At 25.1% G+C, this 22,600-nt stretch overlaps 1 protein-coding gene across 2 annotated transcripts; it reads right to left on the bottom strand.

Annotated features, from left to right (window-relative positions):
- Positions 1 to 17,313: 17,313 nt before the first annotated feature.
- Positions 17,314 to 21,552, bottom strand: LOC132920861 (uncharacterized). Of its 2 annotated transcripts, XM_060983581.1 has the most exons (8): positions 21,444 to 21,552; positions 21,288 to 21,352; positions 19,859 to 20,626; positions 19,691 to 19,769; positions 19,233 to 19,332; positions 18,818 to 18,940; positions 18,599 to 18,757; positions 17,314 to 18,004 (listed from the first exon to the last, which is right to left on the bottom strand). In XM_060983581.1, the coding sequence occupies exons 3-8, from the start codon at positions 20,607 to 20,609 to the stop codon at positions 17,948 to 17,950; spliced, it is 1,269 nt and encodes a 422-aa protein (XP_060839564.1). In that variant the 5' UTR covers positions 20,610 to 20,626; positions 21,288 to 21,352; positions 21,444 to 21,552; the 3' UTR covers positions 17,314 to 17,947. The 2 variants fall into 2 exon arrangements, with proteins under 2 accessions (XP_060839564.1, XP_060839565.1); XM_060983582.1 differs by lacking the exon at positions 17,314 to 18,004 and having other exon boundaries at positions 18,649 to 18,757; positions 18,877 to 18,940.
- Between the last annotated feature and the right edge of the window lie 1,048 nt (positions 21,553 to 22,600).

Here is a 22,600-nt window from a genome sequence, read left to right as displayed (position 1 = left end):
ATAATAATAATTTATTAATTGCCTGCGATATGGACCGAGACGACTGCGAAGTGAAACAATAATCAAAAGTAATAATTAGGTTACGGAATTTTTTTTTCGAATTTTAACATTCTATACTTTAAAGAGTGCGTCTCGCCCGCGTGTGTTGTCTCCGTCTTACACGCGTACGTTAAGTGAATTATGATGATTTTCAAATATTTGATAATTTCATATGCTCATAACTCACCAAAAAACGAAAATATCGTAAAAAGCCAACGAGAGAACACTGCAGATAATGTTATTCTTACCTAAAAGTTTGATGATAGGTAAATTCGACGTAATATTAAAACTAAAAGCACACTACCTATTGAAACTGGTGAACGAAAATTCACTATTTCGTACGCGTGTAAGACGGAGACGACACATGCGGTTGAGACGTCCTCTTAACACCACTTAGGTAAATTATATTTTAGCGACATTTGACTCGCTAGTCGCGATTGTTGTATTACGTGTGGTATACTACTACACGTGTAAAGCGTGTTAATTATTGTTAATGTCTGTTTATTAATACCTATCGTCACGCCGAGTAATAGGTTTAGGGTTGTATTTTTTTTTTTTTTTTTTTTGAAGGGGTGTAGGGACGTCTTTCGCATATCTGTACTTGAAAAAAAAATTAGTCCAATATGTATTAGTATTTTACTCATGCCTATCAACATAATATTTCAATGCGAACTGCAAAAGTGAAATTAATATTTTGTTTCATCCGACGACACGATTTGAGCAGTACTTATATTTTTAACCTATAGATTTACAGTTTAATATGTGGAATATCCAGGAATTATTCGAATTTCACCGGAACGTTGAACCGTTGAAGGATACTTCACCCCTAAATTATCCCCCAAAATACGCAACTGTGTGAGGAAAAGTCACGAGTGAACCATGTCCTTCCCCCTAATTAACCGTACCTATACGAATATATGTGTTATTTTATCGAAAGCTGTGTTTATAAATAAAAATATTAAGTTACTAATAAAAGCACGTATGTTGATAAACAGAATGAACATTTTAAACAGCAATAATGACAATGCAAAATAATTAATTCTTTTTGCGTCCTCTCCTCTCCATTAAATTTTATTTTTAAATACACCCTTAGTTAGGTGCACGGGGTACAATTAATACGAAAAAACTATGTGGCATTTGTTGTACGTGACTGAAGTCTATAATATAATTAATAATACAATAATATTGACGATAATGTATCTATTTGTGTTTTAATGTTTTAAACATATTTTTGCAGTTTAGGTTTATCTCTTTGTTCATAATATAATGCGTCAAAACTGTAATATAATACAATTTTTTTTTTAAAAAAAAACTCTGTACCTCAAATACGGCATATGGTGGTGTTGGAAAATTGCCACCACTTTTTAGATTCTGAGCGGAGCGATGAATTTAATATATTGATTTTATCATGGTGTGTATTTTTTTTTGTGTACGAGTACACGATAAGTTGTTGATGAAATACTTCGATTTTTAAAAATGGAAGTGGTTTGGATATAAAATAGGATCTAGTTTTTACTTTGAAAAGGTCAAACTTAAAAATTCCGAGTACTTATTTTTATAATTGGGAAAACAAACAAAAATTAATGAAAAACGGAAATTTTCACGCAAATTCAATTTTCGACAAAATCGATTTGGTGTTTTTGGTTTAACTTAAAAATGAATCACCCTAGCTACTTGATATTTTCACAGAATGTTTATATAATCGTTTTATGTTTACAACTTTTTAAAGTATTTCGACTTGAAAATTACTTTCTGGGTAGAAATGCTTGAAAATTGAATATAAAGTTCCGCATATGTTTTTAATTCATCAATAAAAAAATATCAAAAATCTAATGTCACAATATTTTTTTATAAGCGTTTAAAGTTAAAATTTACATAAAATTCATTAAAATTGTAAAAATTTGCAAAATGTTTTGTGGTTAGAAATTCAATTCAAATATTTATGAACTTGGATAATTATTTGTAAAATAATTATTTCTTCTCAAATAACTGGAATTGCTGGAATTACAAAAAAAAATTTAACCACACTCCCACTATTTATTTGTAAAGACATTAAATTAAAAAATTAATTTATAGTTAGGTATTTAAATTAAGATTATCAATTTTAATTATTTTTCGTAATTAAATAACATTATTCGTGGTGACTTGAAGCTTTTACAAATATTATATATTTTATATACTCAAAAATATTTTCAAAACATTAATATTTATTTTTAAGCTGTCGTTGCCTATTTATAACACAACCTATTTACACTATTCTATAGGAAGGTAGTATTAATTCAAAAGTTAATAATATTACATAATGCATTATAGAAATATGTATACCTATATTCTTATAATAATCAAATATTACCAAATAATATCATAAAATATGCAATCTTTCATCAAAAATAAATCAATGCCTATATTTTATGACTAATGGTGACATAAATTATAAAGTATACTTTCATATATGAATATGTATGTATTATAAAAATATAAGCTGAAACGATAGACCGCGCGCGGTCTTCGTCTAGAACCGTTTTTCGTATGTAATAATTTATAATTGAATTCAAATTTAACACATATGAATTACAGTGACTTACTCAATGATAAATTACACTGAAATTTTAGAGTACAGCTGAGCAGTTACCTACACATTTTATTATTTTTATTTTGGCCTTTACGAGGATAGATATGTCTGTAAAAGCGAGGAAACAAAAAATTAACGACTAATCTGGCCCGGAGGAAAAAGGTTTCGAGGAAAATAGTGCTTACAAGTCAAATGATTTTCTACTCTGGAGTAAGATGTAATTTTTAAGATGTGTCAAATATATAATGTGTAATGTTATACAATATAATGTCACACAAATAATATCTGTAGAGCAGTCGTTGTCACCCTTGTCACACATATCCAGTATTATTGTACATATAACAGCTATAGATTGATAAATTTCCGAAAATAAAAATAAATTTCAAAGTTTGGAAATATCCATGGGAATAATATATTCATTGGATAAATTGTGTATTATTTTAATTGTATAGATTAAAATAAATATTCGTAATTTATAAAATTTATAATATTTATTTAAAATATGTGACAATAGTATTGGATAATTATTCATTTGTTTTTGATGATGTAAATAACGATTCAAAGCAATTGAAAAACATCATTAAATATTTAATGAGGCTTTTACTTATCATTCATTTTTTTTTTTATTACCACCATTAACCCCCATTATTTTACTTTATTGTAAGCATTTAACATCACTAACATTAACTGTATTGTATAATATACCAATCAATAATATCATGAATAAATGAATCAATTAATTTATATTTACCACCGTTAGAATTTAGAAGGGCTGTCAACCCTGTTTACACTCATATTTTAAAAAGGGTTTTGGTTTGTTTGCATATATTTTGGAAATTCGACAAAGTTCGTTATACTTAGCTTTGTTTACTGCAAAACCAGTATAATATAATTGGAAGGTTCCTAATAGTATTATATTGTGTACAATATTAAATTTAGTTTTAGTATATTATGTGCTCAGGTAAGCTATCCACTGATAGACGATGATTACAATAAATTGTATTGTGTGTGTATGTTAAATTGTATTAATATATACAAAATATATATTTAATATATTAAATCTTATGCGGAATATTCAGATTATATTTTTAATGTGCAAATGCATCATGAATCGTGCATTTTTCAAAGATGTGGAACAAACTGTTCAATCGGAAACACATTCAACATAACAGTTAAATACAGAAAAGTTTCATTATATAAAGATAAGTGATAACATACTAACATATGATTTATTATCTTAGTATTTTTTTTTTTTTTGTCAAAATATATATAATACGAGTAACATTGAGTAAATTCCAAGTGTCATTTGCTTTGTAAACAAATGCAATTAATTTAACTAAACATAAATAATAACTTATGCTACAAAACATTATCTGTATGTGATTTACGATATTGAATACATGTTCCTTCTCAGTAAAATAACCCATCCATCCGACAGTTATTGTACAACCAATAACGCAATTTATGGTGTACTAAGCTAGATGGTAAACATTTAAATTCCAAAGCTTTTTGCATTTTGGATCAAATAAATGAAAAATATGAAATAGCTTAAACAATTTAAAGTGTATGGAGTATGGACAATTCGTTGGGCTCAAATACGCTTTTATCAAATGCCATAATGTTCTTACAAATTCGATCTAAAAATTAAAACTAAATATTCTGTAGTTACTATTACTTTATGAATTACTTGTAGAGTAATTAGTATAACACCTCTCTTACACTAGTGAGGATTGTTAATGTATGAAACACGTACCTTCCATCGAACTACCTTTGTTTTACTAATAAAAAAAACAAAAAAAACTCTTTGGACCATTTTGTGGAATATTTTTGTATTTCCCATTTTTTTGATATTCGAAATGTCGATTGCATTTCATAAAATAAATAACTTTTAGTAATTAAATGAATATGATATGTCTAATTACTGTAGAATGTAGAAAATAAACTGATATTTATGTCGGGAAATGTAAAATATATTATTTTACAAACTATTAATTGATGTATTAAATTGCAGCAAAAAAATAATTTCTAAAATAATTCAACTTAATCATTAGAAAACAAATATTTTCCATAAATTCTTTATAATTGAAATATACGAGTATACTTATTATACTCACTTTGCAGTTTGCCTATAGATCCGTTTCTGCTGCAATGATTATCTATCAATAAATACATTGATTTACTGTAAGACCAAATATAATACATATCAATATAATATAACCATTGTGATTTTCTTTAAAACAATAGTTAAACGTACTTTATTTACTAAATGATTTCTTAAAGTAAAAAATTATATTCAAACTTAATTTAGTTATATTATCAATAAATATTTTTGATGTAGAACGTAATTATATAAGTAGTATACAACGATAGTTGCTTATTATTTGGAATAGCTCTTTGGTACCTTGTTCACTGTTCAGTATCCATACCGATACTAAAAGGTGTATTTTGAATTTTCTAACAATAAGACGTGTCAATAGGTAGGTAAAGGAATTAAGAAATGTCGTTGTTACGAGTAAGAGAAAAAAATGCTATATTGTTTAATAATACCATATATTTATCATACGTTTTTTTAAAGACAAGGAATAAAGATTAAAATATTAATAACTGTATAGCTAGTGCGTGTTGCCATACTGCACTAACTATCTACTTTTTTTCTTTAATTATTTGACAGTAAATTACATACACGACTCCTTTTCCGTCATCATGTATGGCCGTTTACAGTTTCTGCGAAAATATAATATACGCACATTATACATAATACAAATAACTCATCGGGTAATTGCAGGTTGTGCTACACCACAAAATAAAACGAAATACCTACGTACTTAACCTAGGTCAAATATGTATATGTATTAAAAAAGGTTATTATTGTTATAAACCGATAATGTGCACGAAAAAAAAAGTCACAGTGTATATTTATTTAATGTATTATCAATGAAACTGGGTGACTACGAATAAGGATTTAAAATATTAATATCCGCATAGCCGGTGCGTGTTCGTCGTGAAAACGGATAAAAATAAACAGTTGACAACTTAACCTAGTATAATAGGTATATGTAAAAAAAAACAGATTTAGGTTTAAAATTCAAATTAAAAATGTGATATGACGTTTGTCTGAATATTATTCTTTCTGTGAATCTGTTAAAATTGTATACCTGTGTCCTATATAGTATAATATATTATCATATCCACTTTACGGGTTTATTTAAAAGCAATATGTTAATAATTAATAATGATAACATTTAAACGACACTACAATACTAAACTAAATTTTATTTAATAGGTACCATATTATGTAATTATGCATGTACAATTGTATCGTTTATATATAGGTATTGCGTATAAGATAATATCTATATTATCTATATTAAATTAGTCATATTCTCATATTTATAAATAATTTCAAAAGAGTTAAAAAACATTTTTAACATTTTAGCATATAATAAAATGTTAATATATACATTTAATAAAAATTTCAAGTACTAATATATTGGTATTTTTTTTCAAATTCAATAAAATATCAAACATTGTTTGAGGAGATATTCTTATTTTACAAGCGAATATCTAATACCTATTTAAAACATAATTTAAACTTGAAATTTAATGGTCATAAAAATTAATTTGACCATTCTGATAACATTTATTTTTAAAAAAATTATTAAAAACTTTGTATACATTTTTCAAATCATAGGTATGAACAAAAATTTTTATTTATATTTAACGACAATATGATTTGCTATTTTTCGTATTTCTATAAATTTTGTCAAAATTCTAACTTTAAAAACTTAAAAATTATTATAACTATACATTTTTAATATTTTTGAATTGAGAAATAAATTACTTAGGAGGAGTTTTACTTTTAATTTTCAAGCATTTCTACTTGACGAATACTTTTTAATCGACATATCTAATAAATAAAATGAAGACATTGAAAATATCTTATGTCTATTAATAGCTTAAAAATATTCATATTTTGAATATTTTATTATTTGTTTATTAACTACTAGCTGACCCGGTAAACGTTGTTTTGCCAAAAAGAAAATACTCTTAAAAAAAAATATTCAACTGGCAAATTACGAATAATTAAAAAAAAATTTGAGCAAAATCGACCCAACCGTTCTCAATTGATGAACTGTTATACATCTTGGCTCCATATAGATTTATAGTTCAAAAATAGTTGAAATATTTTAAAAGTTTTTTTATTAACATAAAACAATAATATAAACATTTGGTGAACATTTTAAGTACCTATCTACGGTTATTTTATAAATTGGATTTGCATAAAAATTTTCGTTTTTTCTTAATTTTTTTTTTTTTTTTAAATCATAAAAATTAGTATTAGTAATTATATTTTAAGTTTATCTTCTCTAAGTTCAAACTAAATCTAATTTTATATCCAAAACTACTCACATTTTTGAAAATCAAAGAATTTTATCGGCAACTTATCAACTTATCGTACTCATCCTCACAAAAAATGTTTAAAATGATTACATTCATTGCTTCGCTTTAAATCTAAAACTTGATATAACCTGATATGCTTCAATACATTAATACGTTTAAATAATTGTTAGTGAATACCGAGTTATATGGGTAGAGATCAATAGTATTGTATTGTTCATTACAGGGAATAATACAATATAAATATTTAAAGCAAAAATGTTTCAAAAAAAAGTGTATGAATATAATTGAAGGCGAAATAATATCGCTATGGAATTATTATATTATCATTTATGATATAAATAGTTTTTTTTATACTATATTAGTCAAAAAATAAAATAAATAAGAGCATGATTATTCTTGGATGATTTTCTTTACGTAAATCTGAAATACATTGTATTGCACTACAATAATTACAAAAGTACGATTATTATATTTCCATAGTTATTAATATTATGAACTATGATCATCTATAAAAAAAATTGTACAAAAAATTATTTATTCATAATATCAATATGTTTTTTTTAAATATTTTTAAAATTTGTACATTTTCTTAGTGAAAAAAATTACTAAATATAAAAATATTTCAGTAATAAATAATATGTAGAATTGTTTACGAATAGTCATAATATTAGTAATAAAAAAACTCAAGATAAGCTCAACATGCATAATATATATTATATTATAAGCTTATTATACTTGTAACTTTTATAAATTACTAATATTAGTCTGATATAAATATTATAACAATCTAATAAAACGTATTTATAACTATCAATTACAAGATTTTTGTACTTTCAATTCAAGCATTGATTAAAATATTATAATTGCCAACAATCAGTGTAGGATAACTATCTAATGATAAAAATTTAAAAAATGTTTTGTGCAAAACTACAATTTGCATTATGATCATAGAATTAAGTTAGTTATCTATCTATCTTACTTACTTATGAGTTATGAGTTATGGAATCTTAAACAACCTTCTAAATAGTAAATAAATATCATATTTTTTAACCTAAATTTGAGTCATCAGTAAATAACATCAACATAAAGATTTTAAAATACAAGATAAGTTATCACTTACCTATCAGAGTACCTGCATATCAAATACCACTTCAGCAAATAGAGTAAGCAAGCAAATAAAATACCTCCTCATCGGCATTGCCCGTAATGTAATATCTAATGAGTTATATTGCTAAAACATCTGAGATAATAATAAGTCTTAATATAAAAAATATATTACTCAACTTGTGACCTTCATAAATAATTTTTTGACCAAACATTAAAATAATTAAAACAATATTTTATTATATTATAATACTATGGCCCCACCATAAAAAGAAGTACATTTATTTCTATGCAACTTAAAAATACGAACTCAGGTGGAAACCGGTTTATCAGTTTACGACAATATATTGTGATTTGGTTCAGTAAGAACGATAAAGTCGCAAATAAAATTGTACAATATTAAAATCGCTTCATAATAAATCGAAAATTATATTCCCTATAATATTATGGTATCAATACACCATTCCAGCATATTTAAAATATCAAATAACTTACACTGAAACTAAAATATAAAATACAATTGTTATGAGCTTATAAGAGCTTTATGAGCTTATGATTACACTTTTGAGTTATAATTAAATTGTCATTAAATCTAACGATTATAGTTTGAAGAATGTTTTTAAAGCAATTGTATGAATTTTCGTCAAAGTTCAAGAAATAAAGAATTTTGAAAATACTGTTTATACTCTATAGCTAGTATTATTATAATAATATAGGTAAATAATAAATATAATGGTTTTAAAATTATATCAAAAATTCAAGATACACTTCCACCATTACATTGGCTATTGGCGTTTGGTAATTGTCAATTGTTAATTGTTATTATATTCATATTCATATTAGCATATAAAATAATAGTTTGATGATAATCAAGTCTGAATAATTGATCCACCAATTTAAATGTTTGGTAAAAATAAACAATTTTAATTTTAATTCAAAGACAAAACATTAATTAAACTATAGTTCCCGCATCGGCATAATCGAAACGGCAATACTTCCAGCTAAGCTCCATTCGTGCTGTGAGAGAAAATCATAATAATTTAGACCGTAAAACATCGGCAGATTGGGAAACATCAAATATAATAATATTTTTAATACGATTTAATATTAAAATTATGCAATAATTGTAATTGTAATTAGTTAATATGTTAACTTCAACTGTGCAGAAGAAATATCATTGTTAGTATTTTTTGTTATACCGAACTCTATTCAAACCATTTTTCGAATTCCTATTGCTTAATGCTCAACATTGATGATTCGTATAAAAATTATTATTTTTGATTTGGTACTTATATTATATAGTTGCGGAATTGTAAATACATAGTCTTCATAATCATCGTCATATTAGTTAAGACGATTTAATTAAGTAAAATGGTGATGTTGGTAGAAATGAATTATTTTTACGAACGAAATTCGAATAGGATTTCATGCTATACCCGATCAAACATATTTGCGAGATAGTGATATGTCCAAAAAAGTGAAAGTACAGTATAGGGGCAGAACTTATAAAAATCAAAACCTATGTTCGAATCAGGCTATACGAGTAACTTAAATAATATTAAAATAATAACATAGTATGAATTTGATCAACAAAAATAGGTTTCAAGACAACGATTCGTCATTTATTTCGATCGAAGCACATAAATATTGTTATATCATTGGTTTTGAATATCCCATATATAGATTACTTACTTATAGATACTAACAATATAAAACGGGATATTTATCTCAACCTGCATGTTCAAATCGTGGTTTGATTGTAATTAATCTGTTGTTTACTTGTATATATATTGTAGTTATCAGTACTCACCATAGACTATATATTGCAATTTATTTCAGTACATAATCTATATTATATATTCAAGTAAGTTATAAACAACGCCTGAACGCGTTAAACATTTAATACTTAGCTATCTAAATGTTTTTAACAATAATATTTATCCAAACCATTCACACATCAAACATGATAAGAAACGCTGTGAGTTATTCGTGCATCAAATTATTATTATAGGTAGATTGCGTAGGTACACATGTAGGTATAACCATGACTAGAAAAGTCAAGGTTGAACGATATACCTACGTCATATAATACAAATAATTTTAAATATTTATAATTTGTTCGTAATATACTAATATAGTATATTATGTATATTAAATTAAACACTGTACATGTACTTGTCTTAAGTAATACTTAACATTTGTATTATAATTAGTGAACGGATTTTATTGTAATAAAAAAAATCAATGTATTAATTATTCTTAAAATATGGTATAAAAAATCCAAAATATGCAAATATTGAAAAAATGTAATCAGTATTGAATATTACAAAAAAATAAATATTTTATAATAATTACAAATATTAAATAAAACTAATACAAATGATACAGGTACATAAAATTATGAATATTATTCTGGAACAAAGAAATAAGCAACATCATGTTGTTATAGATTCACAAATAATAAAATACGACGCTTTGGAATACTTTTGTATTGTCTAAAAGACCGTTTCACATCAACAGATGTGATAGGGGCATAATTCTTATTCACCATAATGAGAAAGAGTGTATTCAATTTCCAGAGATCTTTGTTGAATTTTTCCTATTAAAATATTTCTGTCAAAAATTACATATCGTGTTGTTTTAGACGAAGCAGATGATGTTAAACGTCGTCAAAAATCAATGAAAAAATCAAATATTACTAAAATATGTACTTATTTACCAAATATGTAAAAATATGTAGAATACATTTGGGTTTACTCGTATTTCGATTAGAATGATCTAATCGTACACATTTTTTTATCAGATTTAAAATAGGTATCTCATTTAAATAAAAATATGTATATATTACAAAATCTGTTCCCTAATTATAATATTGTCATGGGCTTAAATTGAGGGAGGGGGTAAGGGGGTTTAGCTCACCTAAAATTTTTAAGTTTTTCAACAAATTTTTGATTTTTTTCTAGAGACAATAATACAATTTACTATGTTGTAATTCCTAAAAAAAAAAAAGGAATAATATTAATAGCCGATAAGTTAATATAATATAACACTAGTACAATAAATACAAACATTAAATAACGTATAACTTTTAACAAATAGCATAAAAAACAAAGGTTATTAGTTTTGGTTTTATATCGTAGTGCTTATTATGTAGTTGACTAGGTGTATAAGATTAATAATTTTTTTAATATACTAAACTTGATTTTATAGTAAAGTTAGCTATACAAAGTATACATTGATATGGGTAATTGTATACAATATTTAGAGACGGATGTATGTGATAATGAATATTGTATTCTTTATAAATTGTAATAATGATTACAAAAGAAAAAGGTTACAGCCATATAGTCTATCAAGTTTTGTTTTGAGTACAACTACAAACGATAAATATAAGACACCAGTGGAATAAGAAAAAAGTTTATTTTCTTATATTGGATTGTATAATTCAAAATATGAATCAACGAATCTCGTCTGAAAGTTTAGATATTAAAACACTTATAAATGACTTTTCCAAACTAAATTTTGAAGTAAGTTCTTACTTCGTTGATCATTATAAAGTAAATATTACAATAGTAGTACAACTTTTCTTTGGCAAACTAATTAAGATAATTTTACAAAACTCAACGTTGGACTTGAACTGATTCCTTGATTTAAAATATTTTTTATTTTTATGTAGGTATTTGTTCAATTAATATTATTATTATTTTTTGTTAAGTCTAATTGTAAATTGTAATTTATTGGGGGTGAGTATGTCTAAACCAGTCCGAACTTTAAATATGACTTCCCGAGACCGACTGTGGATCAGCAAATTATACTGCAATAGCAGTTAGGTACCATTAACGGCTACCGGTGAGCATCTCGATTATATCCGCGTCGAACGCATGTCGGCCTTTTCGTCTTTTTTTTTTGTTGTTACTATGTACCACACTACCGCCAACGAGTTCTGGTCACTCATTACGGCGAAGTCAAAAATGCCTGCCGTCGCTTATTATTGTTTGTGTTGTTACCGTGTTTGTTTCACGTCACACAGGTGAATATGTGTTGACGATATTGTCTAATATGCGACCGATGTCACTTATTATAGTAAAGCATCTTAGTTTAATTTATATCATTTACCATACAAATAACATACGTATACAAACACCTGCCTATATATATATAAATACAGAGGTTTTGTTTAATCTTAATTTTATACTACAAAAAGTTTTGACATTTTTAAAATTTTTATGGCTTTTGTAATAATTTTAGATTCGAACGCTAAAACACAATTGTAGATTTATATTTTCGATAAATTTTAATCGCTGTAAGAAATCAGAATGTTTCTACTACGCAAACATAGCACATGGTATGTTCGATTCCTGCTTAAAGCAAAAACTAGAAAGTATCAACTTCGAAAGAATGCGTAACAAAAGTTAGCAAATGTACAACAACATTTTGACATTTTGAATAACGATTTGAAGTTGTAGCATTAAGTACTGGTATTGCTTTGAAGGCCACGTTCGTATGCTTCCAGTGGGAAAGTATTAAATTAAGTCAATCGTGCAAACTATAGTTAGGTACATATTAGAAACAGAAAACAAAATGACATTATATTCTATGATAGTCGAACAAAAATCCTACATAAGGTGAAACAAATGTTAAGTGTTAATAGTTTTCAGAAACAGAAATGTATTAATTACATTTTTGGATTAATGTGGGAATTTTCGTCTATTTTATCAAATAATGTGTAGTGTGATGTGCTATTATACACATATTATTATTTATTAGTAAATATTAATAATTACTTCTAAACTACTAAAACCTATATCATATTCATTGGTAATATTAGTACACAGTGATACCTATGGTTATGTCAATGCAATACCTACTTCAGTGTATAATAACACCTGCAGTGTGATTATTTATATGTTATGTGCAATAATTTGACTACAGTAAATATTAAAAAAAAAATTACTTTTATTTATTATTATTGTAATTTTTTTTTTAAATTTAGTCTGATTAATTACATTTTAGAGATACATTAATTTAATTATAAAATATATTAATAATATTTTCAGGATTTTTATTATTCGATAATACGAGTATACTACAGCAATAATAATATAGTAAACGTTAACGGCTTACGTTTTTGTGAATTTATTACTCATCTTTATCGTTTAATATTTTTTTTTTCAAAATTAAAATATGACTTTGTATTTAATAAACCGTACAAACACGATTGTCTATTGTCTTTGTAATTACGTGCTTAACTAAAGTCAACTTATTTTTTTTATTAGTGTTATAGTGATATTACCATAGAAACTATACATTTTAATATGCCTACATTAAAATCCAAACCATTCAACTCCTGCAGGAGTAAAGTATAGGCAAACATTAAGACTTGTGTATCTTGTGTAATGGGATATATTATTATATTTTTAATACAAGTTTTATTAGCAAGAAAATCAAAATACTGTTATATAACACAGACATCAATCAAAGGCATATCACGAAGATCTGACAAATGGAATGACTTGTGTGCAATCAGTATTTTTATTTTTTTTTTCATAAAATTAATAGATGCTTGTGCTACATGTAACTATAATATACCTATAATATAGTTTTTTTATTTTTACTTTTTTGGACAGAAAATAAAAAAATTCAAAATAACTAATTTATAATCATAATGAAAAAAATAGTTTTAATGTTTATAATGTTTGATTTGAATAATCCGTTTTCGACTTAGGAATGTTTAAATATTTCTTCAATTTTCACCTATTGAGTATTTAATCAAAATCAAAAGTAAAAACCAGTAGTCAAACCGTATACCATAACCATATTATTCTTAATTATCTATGACCTTTCTTCCCTATCGCCACCAAGTCTTTATCTAAATTGTACATTTATTATCAGTATTCGGATATAGTTATCGTTAACTACAGATAAAAATTTCGTTTTGACTATTGGTTTTTATTTCTTATTTTGACAAATTTCACAGTAGCAGAAAGTAGCAACGAATATTTTAAACTTTCATAAGTCACAAACGGATTATTCACATTAAATGCTGTAAACGTTAAAACTATTTTTTTTGTTCAATATAAATGTTTATAAATTGGCTATTTTTAATTTTTCAAAATAATTTAAATCAAATTTAGAATCTTATTTTTTGTAGGTACAAAAAAATAAAAATAAAAAAGTTTTTACTACACGTGTATTACAATGCATTAATTTGATGAAAAAATAAATGATAAAATATTGATTAGGACACAAGTTATTTAATTTATCGGAACTTCGTGGTACGGGGGTGTGGCAGAAGTGTGTTATTTTATTATTAGAATAATGTTTGTAACTATTCTCGATATCAATGACGATGGCGTACTCCTAAACTGAAAATAACAATATTATAGAAAAAATTATTGAGACAGCGGTTACAATATTTTAATGTTCGGGGTGGGACCTGATTGTCTGACACAGGAACTCGCCGCAAATCATATAGAGTTGATGTTGTGTATAATGTCAGTCTTTGTATATTTGTTATGAATTACAAAACATATCGTATGCTTATATGGTTATATTATAATAGTTAGGAAACAAAAATATCGTAAATACACACGAATTACAGCTTCGTGATACTATCGTTAAAATACTAATTCTTGTTCGCAATTATTTACGTAAATTCTGTAAAAATATAATACAATATACAGTATACAGTATTTTTGTGTACATATAAAAAAGCACATAACATCGTATGATTGAAGATTTTGCATCACATTACAAAATAAAAAGCAATACTAACCCGATTTAATCAGGTAGGTTAGTAGCTATTAGCCCACTGATGTGTGTATCACCCGTTTTTCCCGTATTTTTATTCTTATCTTTATACCCGAGAGCTGCTTATTCGTTATTATAATATTATATCCTAATGCAGTTGTTTTCTTTCTATAATTATAATATATCTCTTGACACTTATTCGTAGCATATTCGTAAATAGCAATAATTGTTATTGTAACGATAGTAGCTATCACAAAGTTGTGGATAATTCGCGTGTACTAGCGATATTTTTTGTTCCTTTCTATTATATAACTGCATAGATGTATAATATGGTTTATAAGTCATAAGTTATGACTCATAGAACATACAAATTCTGACATTAAACACAATGCCAACTCTATATGATTTGTGAGGCTCCGTGCAGTTTATAAATGCCAGGCATTCAAGTCTCTTCCCGAAACACTAAAGCACTGTAACCTCTATCTCAATACTTATAAGTTACAATGCCTACACTCCAGTTGCCACTCAGCTTGGTTTCGCCTCGTTGGCAGAGCGAAATCAAAATACTATTATGTGATACAGTCATGAATCTATAGTTATATACCAGAACTAGTACATGGGGAGAGGATATTTAACTATAAGTATAAACTAATGTTTGAACATAATCTTGATATCTAAGGATATGGTGTTCTTCAAAACTGAAAATAATGACAAAAAACTATAAGGATTGAGATGGAGGTTATAACTATTTATTGTAATATTAAACTTTTAACCAAAATAAAATACAATTTTTGTTATAAAGAAATCAAATTATTCCCTACCTATTTAATTAATGTACGCAATATCTATGATTATTATTAGTAATAATACAAATTACAAAGTGACACATACATGTGAAATTATAAAATATATAATAGAATATGTTAGTGATTATCGATTAGTTATAACTTATAACTTTATAAGTTAACAATTGACACATAACTCGTTTATATAATTTATAAGTGGCACAGAATTACGTTTAGGTTGCAACTAACATAGAATATAGTTGTATCATTTATAATTAAAACAATGAAGAAAGCAAAATTATTGTGGTTGAAAAGTTATTAATGCAACTTTATCTTTTTTTTTAAATTTATTTCGTGTATTCAATATATCTGATAGAATAAAGTTGTAGCATGTGATTATTATCTGAAATTAAGAATTGATTATTTTTAATTTAATCAAATTTGGGATAAAAAGTGATAATAATATAATATAATATATATTAAATAAATATACATTAATATTAACCTTGATGTACTATTAATTAATTGTTGATTGATATTTTTAGTATATTGTTTATTGTTTTAATCATTAAATTTTTAGCATTATTCAATTGCTTTGATAACAATAACATTTTTTTCGATCTCAAATTCATGGTAGTCCAATTACAACAATACATCTCATAATGAACGGATTCCTTCTGCAAAAAAAAATTGCAACGTTAAACTAACTCAAATATAGATTTTACGAACCATATACATTACATTATTATTAATGCGTTCAAATAAATAACAAAGGAGTAATAAAAGAATAAACACGTCTCCAAATGCTGATATCAATTCGATAACATAAAATATTGGTATTGATTCTGACGTCGTAAAAATCTGTATAAATGTAGTCACGAAAAACTCTGTTAACAGTATTTATTTAACAGATAATTATTTATAGACATACAAAGGGGTAGATCTAGAAGATGTTGCTTTTTTTTAAATTTAAATTTTTAAATGAATTAATGATATTTTAGTGATACATTAATTTAACTATGAAATAAATTAATCATTTTTTAATACGATTTAATATAATTTATACTACATATTATGAATACAATAATGCATAGATAATAATAATAATAATAGTAATAAAGTTATTTATTATGTTTTTTCATCCTAACATAAAGACATTTTATTTATTGAACATTTGTTATACGATCAACAATGTTATAGTGTTTTATTGTATATCATATAAGCAATACCAAACATTTGGTAAGCTCAAATATAGGTATTAATTAGCATTAAATTATTTTGTTTAATTTAGTTCCTATTGTGTAAGTTTTAAATGAAAGGAGTACAACTGAATTTCTAAGGTAGTTAAATATTTCTGTCCACAGTCACGGTGTATATATTTAATATTATACAACTGATTATATTTACTATTCATAAATGATTTAAATATATTTAATTCAGTATACTTGTATGGTATAATACTATAATAGTTACCTACTTAATATCTAGAATTGTATCTAATATAAAAAAACAAAACGTTCTGTATTGAAATATCTATTAATATTTTATTTTTTAAACAAATGTATAATTTACAATTTTCTATTAGGTTTTTTGCTAACTATATTCAATATTACACATAATAAAATAATATTATAGTTACATATAATAGTATTAATCAGCCACTATGAGTATATTAAATTTAGGATATAAATGTTTAATAAATAATATTAATCATAACAGTAAATAAGATTGACTTTGACAGTAACTTATAGATATTATATTGAATATTTAAGTATAATTTTACAGGATTTAAATGATTGAATAAATTGAATAAATTATATTTTGTGTTAAATGACGATGACGATTCGCATAGTACTGTCCTTCTATAGAGAGTTGGGTATTAGTGGATTAACTTCTACCTACTAATGATTGAAGTATTTACACTAATATAAGTAACAAAAAAAAAAAATATATTTAATAATTTAACAAAATATAATTATCTACAACTTATTTAATTAATTTGCCTAATGTTTAAAATTATTTTTAATAATACGAATTACCAAGTACCTAAGCAAACATGTGAAATTATAGAATACAGAATAACTAGTTTTAATAAATTATTATTATGATTTCTAATGAGCCATAACTCATAACTTATTAATTAATTAGTATAATTGCATAACTGACACAGAATTAAGATTAGCATGCATCTAACATCGAAAATTCATTCAAAATATTAATAAACTTATAAAATATACATTTTTGATTCAAAACAGTTAAAAATGTATAGGTATATAGATATTACTTCATCATATTTTTATTTAGAACTTATATTCAACATAGCTGAGATAATGTTATAGCATGTGATTATCACCTGGAATTAAGAAATTATTTTTAATTAATTTAAATATAAATATATCATAATATAATTTATTAACACATTTATATACTCTCATTTACTAATGTTCCTTTCGCAAAATTATCATTCATCGACGATAGAGAATTCTATCAATACTACAATAACAATCACTTTTATATTTGGTCACACCAAACCAAGCCTTTTCTGTACATTGCCATATTCCACATCATTTAATTTTAATGAAGTCTTAACCTTCCAACCATGAGAGTAGGGCACAGGGGGCTTAGCTTCCCTGTAATTGGTATAACCCCCCTCTCAAAAACTAATAATTTAACTACAAAATACATTCGAAATCAACTGAGCTATAGCTCTCCTCAAATTTTAAACAATATTTGCGCCTATACCTCCAACTAACATATTAACTTTATGGAAATTAGAATTGGTATATCTTGTGCAAAATTTTGGTTTTTACCATTTTACTTGAACCCAAAGTGTCTTGTATGCAACCACAAATTGTACGGTAACAACCATCATATATACAAAATAATGATATCAAATACTCTAAAGCAAGAAAATAAAAAAAAAAAAATCAATAAACGATAATATTACGCTGTTAAAAAGTTGTAGGTTGATAATTTTTCTCGGTGTTATTTTCATAATAAATTTATTAGCATTATTCATCTGCATTGATAACAATAACATTTTTTTCGATCTTAAATTCATTGATGTCCAATTACAATTATACATCCCGAAATGAACAGATTCTTTCTGCAAAAAATTTTGCATCGATAAACTATCTTAATTGGATTTTAACGACATATATATTACAATGTTATTAATGCGCTCCAATAAATAACAAAGGAGTAGTAAAAGAATAATAACGTTACCAAATGTTGTTAACAATTTGATTATACTAAGCATTGATATTGATTCTGATGACGTAAATAAAATCTATATAAACATAAATATAATATATTCAGTTAACAGTATTTACATAATAGACAATTATTTATAGACATACACAAGGGTGGATGTAAATGATTTTGCTAGAGTACTATAAAGACGAGCATACTAAACAAAACCGCTACCCCATTTGCTTATGTTAACATGTAAGTATATTACATTGGTTAGAAATTAAACTATTTACTATTATTTTTGATAATAACCGTTTCACCCTCTACAAAATAATCATAGATCAACCCCTGGTTTCATATTTTTATTAAATCTATTAAATTTGTATTACCAGAGTGGATGCATATATTAAAATTATGATAGACCACGAAAATACCACAACATATGATACAATTATAAGCTTAAACGTAGAATAAAATAATTTTAATTTCCTGAAAAATAAAAAAAATATTTAAATAAACAATATCGATAAATTAATTTTAGCTGGGTATTAATGACATAATAAAAATAAAAAATAGTTATAATATAAATGTGTTATTTTGACTTATACTAAAATTAAAAGCACTGACGTCAATTTTTTTTGTTGATCCTTCATATAGATACTAATTTATCAAAATAATCGTTCACATTATAACCATATTTGTTTTTTGAAAATATATAATTGAAATCCATAACATTTAGTCAATAGATTTTTTTTTTTCGAGTATAAATGACATGGTAAAAAAATTAATTGTTTTTTTAAAAATGTCTTATGACTTATTCTAAAACCTTTAAACTATATGTACTAACTCAAAAAGTTTTTGTTGATCCTTCATAATTGATACTAAATCATCAAAACAGTCGTTAACGTTAACATCATTTTTGTTTTCTGAAAATATAATAAAACAGTAAAAACACTAACTTAGGGAGTTACAGTAGAAAATACACAATTACAAATCGTAAAATCTATTGACTTACTATTGCTATTTTTGGAATTCAGTTCACTGTTGACATTTTTGTAAGCTATTTGGATCATCTCATATTGAGCAATTATAATATAGCAGAGAGAAAAAAAGAAGAGTTCACTCACTAAAAGTATGTAGAATAGAAGCAATCCAATAGATAACTCGATAATATAAAATATAACAAAATTATTATTATAGTAACTAATGGTCACGGGGAACCGAAAGTTGAAAATATTCTCAAAGCGTTGATTTGATTGGTTTGCATGGTCTTTTTGTAATAAAATCAGCAGTAGAGGATATAAACTCCATTGGATAGTAAGTACAACTGATAAAACGTTTATGTAATTTGTAGTTTTTATTAATTTTTCACGATATTTATAGAGAATTCCAATATGTTTTTGACACTGTGTACTTGTCAAAAAATGTATACTACTTACATGGAGTAAATTCCAAATGTTATTCGCTTTATAAAAGAGTGTAATTGAATTAACTAAACATAGATAATATAATATGCAAGCAAACATTATCTGTATGTCGTTAGCAATATTGAATGCATCTTCCTTCTCAGTAACATAACCCATTAATCCGTAAATTAATATAACACCAACCACGGAATGTATGATGAAACAAACTAGCTGGTAAACATTTAAATTGAAAACTGTTTTGCTTTTTGGATCAAATGGATGAAAAAAACCATAGAACTTAAATAATTTCAAATTTATTGAAACTTCGTTAGGTTTCGATAAGCTTATATCAAATGACATGTTCTTAAAGATTCGATCTGAAAATTAAAATTAAATATTCTGTGATTACTTTTACTTTATGAATTACTTATAAAATAATTAAAGTAACTATAACACGTATTTCAGTCAGAGTTTTGAAAAAAAGAATTAATAAGTTTACGGTAATATTTTTGTATTACTCATTTTTAAGAAATGTTAAATGTCAATTCCATTTCAATGTTCACCAAGAGAGTATGACAATTAATTTGATATTAATTTTAGATAACGTGAAAATCATTATTTTACCTCTTGTGATTTATGTATTAAATTACAGTACGAAAAAAAAATTCATCAAATTATTCTACCCGATCATTAGATCATTATAAAATAAAATTGTTTCATAAATCTTCGTAATTTAAATATATCGAGCTAAAATTTAATGTTAAAAATTATATTACATATTCTGAAATAGGTATTATATATAATGAAAAAAATAGGTTAATATATTTTATTATATTGGAATGTAAAATATGTGTAAAGAAAATATAATTATTTTAATGACTTTTTTTTAGAAATTTCTGTCACTTTAAAAGTTTAAAATCTAATTTTTAGATTCTAATGGGTATATTTACAGTTTACCCAAAATTTGGTACATTGATTTTCCCGGATGACTTATTAGTTCAAAAATGTTTTATGCATACATATATATATTTTACTCACTTTGTTAGCTTAGATCCGTTGCTGCAATGATTACCTTTTAATAAATACGTTGATTTGATGTGGGCCTAAATTTAATATAAAATCGGTAAAATAATTAATAATCATAGTGTTTTTCTTTGAAATATTTGATAAAAATATAAAATTAGTTAAAATTACCTTATTTGTACTAAACGAATTCCTACAGAGAATAAAGTTATATTTATGGTTTGTATACTTGAATTTAATGAAATTATATTATCATTTATCAAAAAATATTTTTGACGATAGAACGTGATTTAATATGTAACAATCAACGACTGTCAATTATTATCTGGAATAGCTCATTGATATCTTGTTTATTGTTCAGTGTCTATATTGATACTAAACGGTGTATATTGAAGTTTCTAACATTGACTATCAGTAGGTAGGTATAGAAATTAAAAAATGCCATTGTTACAACGAGCACGAAAATAAAATGCTATTTTGTATAATTAATTAATTCATTATCATAAAAATTTCAAAGACAAGGAAAAAGGATTTAAAATATTAATATCCGTAATGCTAGTGCGTGTCTATCGTTAAAATCAAGAAAATGAACAGTTGTTAAAATTTTAATCAAGTATGTGTATATTTTATTAATTAATTAATTAAAAACTAATTTAGTCTGAACAATATGCGTTATTCTGTTCTTTGAATATCATTAAACTATAAACGAAATGTAGTATACGGCATTAAACTTAAATCCTGAATTATCAATAATTATTGTTGACAAGATAGAACATGATTATATAAGTAACATATAACGGTCAATGATACTCGATTATTATTTGGATTAGTTGGTGATATACCTGATACTAAAAGGTGCATTTTGAAGTTTCTAACGATACCTATCAGTATGTAGGTATAGGAATTAAAAAATGTCATTGTTACTAGTACATCGTAGTACATATTTTTATGTGGTTGACTAGAAATATAAAATTAATAATTGTTTCATTATACTAAACTTGAATGCATAGTAAAGTTACCATAATAATAATTACAATGCATACATTTTAATGTTCCGGGGTGTGACTTGATTGTCTGGCACAAGACCTAGCAAATCATATAAAGTTGGCATTGTGTATAATGTCAGACTTTATATTATATTCGATATGATCAACAATCCATAGTTATACTCAGTGCTTGATTTGGAAAAAAACAAGAAGGGGGACTGAGTGGATGTTGGATAAACGAGCGTTCCGCGCAAAATTCAATATCACATTACTGTGCGGAGCAAAGCCCCCCACATCACCTTCAGCCACCCATAATCCCCAATCATTACATTTATTATATAA

The sequence above is a fragment of the Rhopalosiphum padi genome, chromosome 2 (assembly GCF_020882245.1).
Source record: "Rhopalosiphum padi isolate XX-2018 chromosome 2, ASM2088224v1, whole genome shotgun sequence".
Taxonomy (NCBI): Eukaryota; Metazoa; Arthropoda; class Insecta; order Hemiptera; family Aphididae; genus Rhopalosiphum; species Rhopalosiphum padi.
Note: the sequence above shows the minus strand (reverse complement) of the source record. Positions and strands in the feature narration are given on the sequence as shown.

Bases quoted from the DNA above. Each gene is read 5' to 3' on its own strand.
- LOC132920861 (XM_060983581.1), bottom strand. From the start codon at position 20,609: ATGTCATTTGATATAAGCTTATCGAAACCTAACGAAGTTTCAATAAAT. The intron at 18,941-19,232 runs GTAATACAAATT...ATGTTTATATAG, and splicing joins TAATATATGCATCCACTCTG to ATTTTATTTACGTCATCAGA. The intron at 18,758-18,817 runs GTAATATATATG...AATTTTTTGCAG, and splicing joins TGGAGCGCATTAATAACATT to AAAGAATCTGTTCATTTCGG.